Genomic DNA, 12,928 nt, shown 5'->3' on the forward strand with positions numbered 1-12,928 from the left:
GAGGGGGGTGCACTGCACACAGACCTTGTAGCATAGAATTTGCTATGGTTTCATTCCAACATTCCTTCACACAGGCAGACCTTCGAAGGCGTATTGCATAAGACAAAACAAACCCCAAAACAGGCATCTACTGATTCAAAACATCAATGGACACTAACTAGTGTTGTTCAGGCAACGGCCCAATCAACAGGCAGCAATCAGGTTTAGGTTGTAGGATAAAGGGTAGGTAACTGGTTGTTAAAATTAAAGGAAGGTGGTTCTGATGACTGATTAGTCAAGCAGTGGCAGCACCAGCAGTCCCAGTTCTTCACCTTGATGTCGTCGAAGAAGAGAGAGGGTTCACCCTCGATAATGGGTTGAAGAAGAAGAGGGCCTCTGCGTTTGCTGGAGGGAGATCCCTGTGGTAACGTTTCAGAAGGAGGAGGGGAGGTTACTATGCTGCAAACTGACTCCTACGTTGAGACTCGTTGTTCTTTGTGACCACGGTCTTAAACCCTCTAGGCTTAGTAGTAAACTGGACCTGAGCAGGCTCTGTACTCTGACCACTTTTTCCGGCTCTTTTCCAATAAGAACCGATGTACAAGGTGAGCTTGTCAAGCTCACAACATGGCGGCTTGTAGATCCCCCATTCTTGTTCCCAAATCCCCCCAGAATATATGGGTGCTGGGGTTCAAGAATATATCCTGTAAAAGTTGAGAGGGCTGTGCTACAGCAACATCCCACCTTTACACTTACCAACTAAGCTAATCATTCACAACTGGGAGCTGCCCACGGAAAACCCCACACTGGCATGTGGATTCAAACCAGCAACCTTCTGCTCAAGGCCACATCCTATCTTCCGTTTTATTTGTTTACAGTGAGACTATGAGAAACCCACCAGGGTGAAACCCATTTTCCACTGACTTCTGCTTCAAGGCTGAGTCAACTTTTCATCCAAGCAAACTGCAAACTGAACCAAGTGTCTTTGACATGGGTGAACAACACCAACTTCTTTTTTTTTTAATGATTTTGTTTGTGGCTTTCGCCTTTATTTTATATTTTCTTATGGATGGACAGACAGTAGGCTGACAGGAAATGGGGAGAGAGATGGGGGGAAGACATGCAGTAAAGGCCATCGGGATCGGGAGTCGAACACTGCCAGACTGGATTACCAGCCAAGGTGCCTGGACCACTGAGCCATGGCCCAGGCCGAACAACACCAATTTACATTGGTAGCTGGGTACAAAAATCTAAATGTTGTGGCAGTGGATGGAATTTTCATTCTCATGAACAGCAAAGCAGTGTCGTGACAGTGCTGCGGCACAGAAATGTGCATCTAACATGTTTTGAGATGCTACGGAATGAGAATCAATCACTTTGTTTTTCCAAATACAACCGATCGACTGGAATTTGCCTTGGTGACAAGAAAATCTCACAACTCAAACTGTGACAAACACATACAGATGGCACCAATTAAATCTCAACCATCAATTATAACACACTGAACCAACTCCCACCAGTCTCATGGTTAATATTATAATGTGCTGATATCTTCTCTGTAAGAGAAATCTAGATGCCAGAGATCTCAATTTATATAATGGAGATTAAGAAGTAATGCCTTATGTAATGAACATACAGCAGAGCCATAATGCCGATTATGTCTTACATAATCAAAGTGTTTAATAAATGAAAACATGGGATTATGTGGCGCAAGTATGATAAGAATTGTCACAAAGCTACTACAAATAAACAACACTAATACTGACTGCTTGGCGGTGACATTATTATTTCTTTCATGTCATCCGATTGTTATTGAAGCATACAATCCGTCATACCAGACTTGCCCTCACATTTTTACTGCTGGGTTACTGTCAGCAGGGGCTCTGTCTTTGAGCACTGCAGGTCACAGTTTCTGCGCTGTCATTTCTCATGCCTAGCATACACACAGTGAGCTCAGCATCTCTGAGCCCCTATAAGGCCATCCGATCCACTGAGCTGCTAAAGCTGGATTTATCATTGGCCTCGACGGCAGGATAAAATGTTTGTGTCACGGCCGTCCACCTAGCACGAACAGCAGCTTAGGAGTTGGATTAAGGACCAAGAGAGACCTGGTCTTTAGTCAGCGCCAACAATGTGGGGACCTTTGCCACTAGCTTGTCAAACAGCCGGACAAATTGCGGTGAGGATAACAGCAGCTGTGGAGAAAGGGGACGCAGGGTGAGAGTTACTTACAATAACAGGGATTGAGGATGCTCTGCATAGGATCTGCTTGACCAGACGGTATCTGTCATACAGAGGCTTCATGATTTGCCTCTCGTTCTTGGTAATCTGGGGAGGTAGAAGTGAAGACACCTTATTAGCATGTTAGCATTAGCAGCTTTGTACATATGCCAGTCAAGTTGTTATTATACTCCCCAGGAGGTATATTACATGGCAGATTACAGGGGCTCACACAAAACAAAGTGACAGGTAACCCAGATTGGCCCCAACACATTACTGTACCTCGACTCCTGCGTCAGGATTTTAAGTTAAGAATGTGATGGCTGTTTGTCTGTAAATCAGTGAGGCATGATGAGGGGATAGTGGGTGATTAAAAGGTCAGCCATGCTTCCTCATTAACAGTAGCACCAGCTGGGACATTGTGCAATTAGCCCAATTAGATTTGGTCTGACATCAAATGTAAGTAATGTGTTGCAGTTCAGATGTACAGTAGTTTAAATACTGTCTGTAAATACTGCTGTGAGCATAATATTCTTCCTAATAAAGTATAACATTAGAATTTAAAAACAGAGCCCCCAGTACAGCCTAAAGGTTTGATAAAAGAGACATTATGCATGCTACGTGGATGAACACAGACGTGCAAAGTCTTGTCTGAGGAATTATTCATCCTCCACTTGCAATTTAGGTCACAGTCCAGTGCTGCAAAAGATGTGCTGCATTTACCAAGGTTGGCGCTGTCATGTACAACACTGGCCCAGCAGCAAGCTACAATAAATGGAATGGCCTTTTCAGGAGAACTGCAGATGGTGGTCCTGCATTTATTTTCCAAAATACAGACTCAAGAGATTCATGTATTGTTCATGTAGAGTAGGCCCATTCATTAAAAAAGTAAAAAGTAAAATTGCCTGCAAAGTGACTCTCAGCCATTTCCTCACTAAAATTAAGACCAACGCATCAATATGAGAACACAAAATATGTTGATGCTTAAGGTTGCAGGGTTTCGTGCAGATTTGTGCGAGCAATATTTGTGTGATGAGAAATACATTGGAGGAGAAATAAAGAAGAAAGGGATGTTCAATGCAGAAATGTGCACGGACCTTCACACCTCTGTAGCAACATGCCGGCTGTCCCTTACACTCAGACAGCCAGCAGACATCGATTCAGCAATTTGACTGTCTGGCCAGCTCAAAGTGGCACAAAAATGAAGGAGGAGTGAGGTGGCAAGATGGGCAAGATTCCCGCCTTGAACGGACAGTGTATAAGGGGCAGCAATCTGCTTGCAGAGAGTTTAAATGAATGTTTTTAGCTGCAAATAAATGCCTCAGAGGACATAGTCCCTAAGGGTGTCTAGATTTGATTAAAGATAGTGTAAACAATGTGATGACATACTGGTCTGCCGTGTATGCTCTCGTAGTACAAGAGTGCCTTCTGTAGTGACACCTTCTCCGCTCCAATCTGCTCCCGGGTCATGTCCTGTCGTCAGGAAAGAGGAAGTGAGTCACTGTGTCCTTATAGAAGGCCAAGCTCAATGGTCTCAGAGTGGGGTTCTAGCCTCTCAAAGTTATGGGGGTGCTTGAAATTAAAACGTTAGCTTAGCTTAATTTCCCGAATCAAATCATCCACTTTTCAGACCCACAGAGTTATACTTTGCAGACTCCACTCCAGATTTGACCAGTTACTGTTGCTGCCGTTCTCACCTTGATGTCCTCAGGGCGGCCCACCTCCTCTCTCTTCTCCTGCAGCTTGCCTAGGACCACCTCTAGCGTGCTCTCCGCGGGGGGCTTGGCCGTTTTCTCCTGCGGGGGTTTCTTCTCCAGCTGAGAACCAAAACTTTTGGGAAGGGTGTTGCTGCGTTGGCGAGTCAGTGGAGGAAGGTCCTCCTCAGACTTCATCAGCTTGTTCTCTGGTGGGGTCATGGGTAAATGACGAGAGATGTGAGGTACACTACAATGACTGTCATGACAGTTGATGCCAGGATTATAGTGATAATACCCAAAGAGGGCACTCTGTGGTACAGTATAATTCTACGATCTCACAATCGGAAGCACCCATGGCAAGAATAAAGAATGCCCTGAAGGGCTGTTATGGATTTTATACAAGTTGTCTAAAAAAGAATGCTACCTGGTTAAGCCGATAAAGCATTGAATTATCAACACATTTGAAATGCAGTGCAGTTGTTTTTTCCTCAAACTGACAGAGTTGGTAAATTAGTTTTACCTTTTAGGTCCCTGCGGAGCTTCGTCAGCTCGTTCGACCATCTTAGTACTTCTGGGTTGGTAGCTTTGTCACCATGAGAGGGCTGCACAGACAACAATAACATCATCTACATGAAAATAGTGCAGCATAAACTTGCTCACTTGTATGTTAAAAAACTTTATTTATCAGGAAATGGAACACTGGAACATTGGACACATATTCCACTGTGTCCAATGTAGTTATTATTTAGTGGTTGATAATAAAAAAACAATAGAACTGTCACTTTCGGCATGTTTAAAAAATAGCAAAAGTAAGAGATCTACAATCTCTTGAGGATCGTTAGCAGTAGCTTTTCGCAACTATTGCATGACACTTCTGTATGACAAAGTAGAAATTAATTCACGTAGTAAAAACAGAAGAAGTTAAAATATGTAGATACATTTGTTTCTGTCCAACAGCTTGTTAAGTATGTATTTAATTTACCCGGTATTTGCGCTCCTCCTCAAACCTCTCCTCAAACTTGCGGATCTTCTTCTTGACAATGTGGATCCTCTTGGAGAGCTGGGCCACCGTCAACTCTTCTTTTTCGTCATCGCAGGAGCCTAAAGATGAACTCCGTCTTCGACTATGGAGACACAAGCAATTCCTATGGTCTCAAAAAGTCATACCCCGAAAATATAAACATAACAAAAATATTCTACCACCAACCAACAAAACATTGTAAAATCTTGAGTGTTAAAATGAAAATGGAACTAAATTGGTTTGTAGTTGAGTGAAATGAACACTTTCCCAGAGTTTCACTGGTGTCCACTTTCACCCCTCTTTTTTGTCATCAGTTTAAAAAAAATAAAAATACTAAATACTAAAACTAGCAGTCAAAAACTACCCCAAACACCCCTCCACATTCTGTTGTTGACAATAGTGATTATATCATCTGTAATGTATTACAATTACAAATTGTTAATGCAACCATCCTCAATATACAAATAAAAGTAGTCCCATATTTCATGGAACTTTCATTTGACATTGTTCGTCCAGGCAATCGAGTATTCGAAAGAGGCAGTTTCAGTCATAAGTTGGGTCCAGTCTGTCATCTCTGGTGTAGCCGAGCTCTTCCAGTTTCTCAGTATCAACCTGGCTGCAGTGATAAGACCTGCAGTCACTAATGCACGTTGTGACTTGGACTTTCACCCCTCTTTGACTTTGACTGGCAGCACTCTTCGCTGTGCAAAGGACTCATGGCAAGTTTAGTGTGAGAAACGGGCTTACCTCATGAAAGAGTGTGAGTTGGGTGGTGAAGGCGGCACCTCCGTGTCGTCCAGGTACTGCTGGCTGTGTCCGTAGGCGTAGAAGCGAGGGGATAGCATGGGATCACTGTCCTCGTCCAGGAGCTGTTGAATCAGACGGCCCCCGGCGTGAGGAGACCGATGGGCCTCCTCCTGGTCCATGCTCTCCCTCTGCCACGACGAGTACGCCGGGACCGGCTCTGTGGGACGACACGAGCACAAAGACAGCAGCCACAAGTTTAGTGTGACAGCCACATGCCAGAACTCATAGAACACAACAACTCGGTGGAAAACTCTGGTTAATCTGCGGTTAAAAGAAAACTGCAGTGCAGGGTGTGCGAGAAGGGTTGTTTCTCCCTCCCTCCCCCTTTTTTTTTAAGTCGGCAAAACTTTGCACCGTTAACGTGGTGAGCTGATTAGCTCTCCACTTAAAAACCATATCATACCAGGCCACCTATGAGAAAAAGTACACAGTATCTAGAATGCTGTGTGATTAAAAAATATATATATATATATATTATATTATATCTGTTTTCTGTACCGGTGCAACAGGAACAATACAAGACGGACCATGATGGTCCGATACACTCTCTACCTAAAGACTGAATACCTTTGCTCTAACGTCTGGCTTTTTGTGTCCCTGGCATCAGCCTAGTATCTGGCACCGCCTCTTGTGCTGTGAAGGTCAATGGTGGAGAATGACAAAGCAAACTTGCTCTAAACCCTCTGCAGGGCATGTATATAAAAAAAGAAAAGAAAAAAACTTTCTCAGGGCCTTCATGGTGACAGATGCTCTCTCACTCTCCCTTCATCCCCTGGCTACAGACAACACAAAGTGATTATGTCTGGTGAAAATACCACACAGCAGATATCCCTGACAATACTGTGCTATAAATAACAGCAGGCTCCACTTTGGATGCTCTCTGCAGGATAATGTTGGAGCACGACCCCTGTCCAACGGCAGTGACTTCAGAGCTTTAGTCCCTCCTCCCCCGAGTGGCTGCGTGAAACAGTGGTTAGTGTGTACACTTAATGCACGTGTATGTGTGTGTGAGACACAGACAGCATGTTTTACTGTTTGAGCACACATCCTGTTGCTAGGTAAAGAACGTGGGAAGGCTGTAGAAAAAACTACAACACTGGCATAACATGTCAGTCAGAGAAGAGGCGAGCTCAGCAGGACTCACCACCAGATACTGTATAGTGTATAGGGCCAGTGCATAGGGAGGAGTTTTACTACTACATTTTCCTGCCTACCAGTAGGCTAGTAGGCGGCTGCTTTTACATTTTCCAGCCTCACTGTGGAGACATATACCATTGTAGATATAAAATTAAATAAACACTGTATGGTGTGGGTGTCAGATGACAAAATAAGATGTAAACATTGAGAACTGTTTTGACATGAGGGGACATGTCCGATCAGATCAGATCAGAACACCCGAACATTTTCTAACGGCGAATAATAATAATATCACCGTCAATCCAGAGCCATAGAGTAGAAGAGTTGTGACATGTCAAAGATAGTAGACTCGTAGAGAGATGAAAGATGGTGTACTGCAGTGACAAACTGACAAGCAAACTTACGAACTACAGACTGGCAGCCAAGTAGCCTAGCATCCTACTAGCCCACATGTAGGCAGGAAGATGGCGCCCAAATAAGCCAAAATCCTACCGAACGCGTTACTATGCCCTCCCCCTATAGCAGTGAGCAAATTATAGCAAATTATACTTTTCACAATATAATATCTATGAGATGTACAGAGTACCAGAACAATATGCCTAATATGCCAAGAGACAGTAGCTCTGGTAATGGTAATTTGAAACACCACTATGACACAAATCATAGCTATTTTGAAGTAACCTTTCCTCAACCCTTTGATACAAAAAATGTATGATTGAACTGATGGAGACCATGTTTGAAGGCAAACAAAAACAGGAAATACCCTGTAAAATATCAAGCAAATCCCTCTCTCAGATTCCACAGCAACTAGTAGAACTGAATTACTGGCTGATGATTTGATTAAAGTCAAGAGCTTTGTGATGGAATAGAATAAGATACACACTCACAGTACATTTCCTTAATCCTTAGCTGTGGATGAGTCCACTGACACCACTGATAATGTTCAGTTCAAGGTACAAGATGGTGTTCATTGTCCCATCCTAATCCTATAAAGCTACATAAGAGTTGTACAGTATAGGTTAGTAATTATACATCTGTAGATCTAATTTGTGGCTTGACTGGCTTTAATAAACAAACTTTGTCTTATTGAAAATGTTCTTTGTGGACTTTTAAGATTAGTATTCAAGTATCCCTGCTGTATAGTTTATGGAAAAGAGGGAGGGAGAAACCACACTATTGACCCATAACCTCACATGCCAAGTAAGGACACATGCTACATAGTAACACTTTCTAACTGGTCACAGAGTTTACTGTTGTTGCCCCATATCATCCGGATCGAGTGTGCAAGTGACCGCACGTAGGTGTTACTATAGGGAGATGGGGGCGGTGTGAGAACAAACATGCTCTGACAGTTGGACATTGTCAATGTGAACATCCAAAGAACCTGGGAATGGCTCTTGAAAACATGCACACCCAACTTGGGAACTGCACATGCATGTTTTCCTAAGCAGGGAGCCGGCTGGGCTCGAAGCACAGCAACGCAGCTCAGATTCCATTAGCAAACCCCTCAGGTCCTCATGGACCTGGAGCTACGTGCAGTTTACCAAGTACTGTAGCAACTGAGTTACATGCTGGGACTCACTGCAGGACTCCTCACAACAGTAGGTGAAGCACTCAGTAAACCCAGTGCATTCCTACAGTAGGTGTACTGTGTAGCACAGGCGTTCCCAAACCTTTTAGCTCCAGACCCAAAAAGAGAAATTGGATGTCTCCCCGAGACCCAAACTAGTGAAAATAGCCGACCTTGTATATCTTCAATGTTTCACTATTATTAATATTCTTTCTTCTAATTTATGAAATTTCTTTGATATTTTTTTATTGATGAAATTCTTTAGAACAAATTTTGCATTTGTTTTTAATTCATGAAACTTGTGATTTGTTTTGGAATAATATTTGTATTAAAACTCTTGAATTAATACCAATCCAAAACAAAATGAAAGAAATTAAGCGATCCATAAAAATCCCACAAATGGGCTCCCGACTCACAGTTTGGGAACCACTGGCGTAGCACATTGCAACTGGCCGACAAGGTTGGCATGGCATTTGAAATGAAACCTTTAAATCAGCCTCTCGCTGCATGGCGTTTGGCATTCACACAGCATTGACTAATGAAACAATGAAACATTGCAGTCTGACACCTCCCTTAAAGGTTGGCACTGTCATGTGTGATGCCTCCTGACCACAGTGTGCCAAATCCCTCCATTTAACGATGTTGCCATGCAGCAAATGGTTCATGCATGTTAAAAGAAAACATGTGACCTTTTCTTGTTTCATAATTTGAGAGGCGTTGTTCGTAGCGAGACAAGCCAATGTTGTTATTGCTGCAATACACACTTACTTACCATGGCAGAAACTCAGCTTCAGAATGCTTTTGAAATCAAGAAAAGGGGCGCTAAAGCATGGTGGATCTGTAGAGTGGAAAAGCAGGAATAGAAAAAGCGGGAACAGAATAGGCATAAGAAGTGGAGACAAAAAAAGAACAAGAAAGCTAGGAAAATAATTATGCATGCACAGCCTTAAATATGGAGTGCCGTGATGGCATGATCCCCCACTCCCTAGGCCTTAAACATCACATCAACATCGGGTGATGTCACAAAAATTGTGTATTTTCGACTTTTTGACTCAAAGATTTTCAGCTTTCAGAAAGAAACCAAAAATACACAGGGACGACATATTTGAATATTCACACCTGGAGGTCTATTAGAGTAATGTTAACTCCGTAGATACATACAAAACAGAAAAGGTACAAAAATCACAGCACTCCATCTTCAAGGGTTTCTCAGCCTTGGCTGGCAGACACACCGACAAGGTGTTTGACAGTAAGTGCTAAATGGCATAAATAGTGTGTGTATATATATATATATATATATATATATATATATATATATATATATGAAAACTAAGCAATGAAATGAATAAAATTCAGGTCAATGGTAAGTAACACAGCTAAGAAAAGGTTTCAAGTTGTCCTGCACCTTCCTAATGCCTCATGGTTGCACACCATGTCATACACGGATAATCAGATACATGCGTGACGGCACATCTACAAGCTCACATCATGCGGCGAGAGCTTGTAGATCTGTTTTCGGTGTGTGACACTGAGCTCCCACCACTATCCCAGTCATGTAGGGTAGTGCACTGGTTCTCAGGGACCACCAGGGGTCCAAATGGACCCTTACGGGGCTGTAACTGAGAGTTAAAAAAGGATTTAACAGTGTAGAATCGGCATCCCAGAGATTAAAAAAGACTATATATATCAAATGGGGGTCTGTGGCCAAATGCCTATCACCCTGGGTGTTCTTGAAATGAAAAGGGTTGTGTAGCACTGGAGCGCAGTGCATGTACCTTCACATGCACACAGGGTTCGCACATCCTGCTGTCCCATCACTTTGAGGAGACATAATTAGACTCGCAGTGCGTTTTAACAGCGGGCGACAGCCAGACGAATTTCCCGGAAGTGCATTGTTTGTCTATGAGACCCGGCGACTACTGCCAATAGCAGGCGAACGGCCGATAGTTGAAAAGTGGGCAGAGGAATGTCGCCCGAAAAGATGAAAATAATTCCTCTTTTCGCTCGATAGCGTGCGATTAGGCGATGTGTCGCCCGATGCTCGCCCGCTGTTAAAACGCACTGTCAGGTTCAGCCATCATTATTCACCCAGTAAAGCAGCTGCACAGGGATTTCCCCTTGGTGACATCGGTGCAGGAAAACACAGATTCACAGACTGTAGATATGGAGCTTAAGTCGAGTCTAGGGCTGCAACTATCAACAACTGTCTCCATTCATCAAACAATCCATTAAGCACTTAAGCATTATTCTATATATATATTTTCGCTCCACAATGGTGTTCAGTGCCTGCTGCTGCTAAGATGAAAGAAACACCAAACTTCTCAAGTTCAACCAACTGAATTCATACTGTAAATGTGGTCCCAATCCAAGCTTTGGTAATAGCTATATATACTGTTAAGTGTAGCCTCAGGCTGCCTGGGCCATGGCTCAGTGGTCCAGGCACCTTGGCTGGCAATCCATTCTGGCAGGGTTCGACTCCTGATTCCGACGGCCTTTACTGCATGTCTTCCCCCCATCTCTATCCCCATTTCCTGTCAGCCTACTATCTGTCCCTCCATAAAAAATATAAAATAAAGGCGAAAGCCACAAAAAAACATTACAAAAAAAAAAGCCTCAGGCAGGCTGTATCTAGGAGAGATGTTATAAAAATGGCCCACTATCAACCATTTTTGTTTGTTTTTGATTGTTTTTCTACAAGCAAACACACAGAGATCTTCAGACGTAGCCTACTCCCTACTGTACACACTCATTCACACAGACACGACAAAACTTATGAGATGCAGCATTTTAGACAACATAAAAACACCAAATTGACATGCAGACTACATTAATGTCCTCTTAGCTAGAGCTAGGCACCACACATGCACAAAAACAAACACACACCCACAGGACTTCTGTCATTCAGAGAGTTGACGTTGCAGGAGTTTGCCACTAGAGAGCTCCAATGAGACCAGTGGTGGTTCAAAACATGAGCTGCTTGACTTGAACCGACAGCACTGAGGAATATTTTCTTAAAAGGTGTGCCAGCGTTTATTCGGGTCTGAGGCGAGAGAGCCACACTGCACGCTTTCTAGGAAATGGGGTGAGGAAGGTGTAGAAATACTGTACATGCCTCCACATGCACTTGTACATACTGTACAGGTCAGTGCATGTCTGCAACTGTCAAGGCCTTCAGTCAAAAAGGAGCTGCTACCAGTAGAGCTCGACCGATGTGGTCTGGCCAATATATCGGCCATGATTTGTTTTTTGTTATCTGGTTTTAATGACGACATCGCCATCCACAAATTATGCAGCCGATGTGTCCTGATTTTTCACCACTTTCAAAGCTCTTAACCCTATGTCCTTACATTTTAGGCATGAATGTTTATACATTTTCAATCTACAAGCTCACACCACTTGTAATATTTCCTTTTGTTTTGCTTAAAAGTTAAATGTTCTCAAATAGAAACTCTAATAAACTCGTAACTTTTTTAATTGATTACAGAAAGGTTGCACTTTTTGGCAAAATATCGGTCAGAAGATCGGTAAGTGGCGGTTTATGACCAACAATGTTGCATCGGTCGAGGGCTCTACCCGAGTACCTGATCATTGTTGCATCAGTCGAGGGCTCTACCTGAGTACCTGATCATTGTTGCATCGGTCGAGGGCTCTACCTGAGTACCTGATCATTGTTGCATCGGTCGAGGGCTCTACCTGAGTACCTGATCATTGTTGCATCGGTCGAGGGCTCTACCTGAGTACCTGATCATTGTTGCATCGGTCGAGGGCTCTACCTGAGTACCTGATCATTGTTGCATCGGTCGAGGGCTCTACCTGAGTATCTGATCATTGTTGCATCGGTCGAGGGCTCTACCTCTACCTGAGTACCTGATCATTGTTGCATCGGTCGAGGGCTCTACCTCTACCTGAGTACCTGATCATTCCAATGCATCGGTCGAGGGCTCTACCTCTACCTGAGTACCTGATCATTCCAATGCATCGGTCGAGGGCTCTACCTCTACCTGAGTACCTGATCATTCCAATGCATCGGTCGAGGGCTCTACCTGAGTACCTGATCATTCCAATGCATCGGTCGAGGGCTCTACCTGAGTACCTGATCATTCCAATGCAGATGAGCTCAGCAATTTTCTACTTTGCACAACTACAGAACCCTTCCCTCCTCATGTGTCGCAACGCCCTAGAAAAATACCATCACCAACTTAACATAACACAATGATTCTGAGATCTCCCATTGCACTCACTCTATGACCCTGTGTAAACAAACACTGTTAATAATTGCTCTGGATGTGGTTTGAACGTTTGAGTTCAACTGAGGCTTGAGAAGAAACCTTTGCATCTCATGCACTTCACATAAAGGACACACTAACATGTTTTAGCTGCGAATATAGACACAAATAAAATAGTCGTAGGCTATTTCTGTAACCTTGTGAATGACCAATGAGACATGGTAACCCAGCTTTAATACATAAATAGACTTTCAACCCATGCAGTCTGCAG

At 43.3% G+C, this 12,928-nt stretch overlaps 1 protein-coding gene across 1 annotated transcript in view; it reads right to left on the reverse strand.

Moving 5' to 3' along the window:
* fam13a (family with sequence similarity 13 member A) overlaps positions 1-12,928 on the reverse strand; it is a 95,032-nt gene that overhangs the window by 3,147 nt on the left and 78,957 nt on the right. The window contains exons 16-23 of the mRNA XM_079499397.1: positions 9,204-9,269; positions 5,665-5,881; positions 4,879-5,020; positions 4,417-4,498; positions 3,897-4,102; positions 3,589-3,672; positions 2,212-2,307; positions 312-398 (exon numbers count right to left, since the gene is read on the reverse strand). Coding sequence (XP_079355523.1) covers positions 312-398; positions 2,212-2,307; positions 3,589-3,672; positions 3,897-4,102; positions 4,417-4,498; positions 4,879-5,020; positions 5,665-5,881; positions 9,204-9,269 — 980 coding nt within the window. The remainder of the gene's footprint in view (positions 1-311; positions 399-2,211; positions 2,308-3,588; positions 3,673-3,896; positions 4,103-4,416; positions 4,499-4,878; positions 5,021-5,664; positions 5,882-9,203; positions 9,270-12,928) is intronic.

The sequence above is a fragment of the Electrona antarctica genome, assembly GCF_951216825.1.
Source record: "Electrona antarctica genome assembly, chromosome: 4".
Taxonomy (NCBI): domain Eukaryota; kingdom Metazoa; phylum Chordata; class Actinopteri; order Myctophiformes; family Myctophidae; genus Electrona; species Electrona antarctica.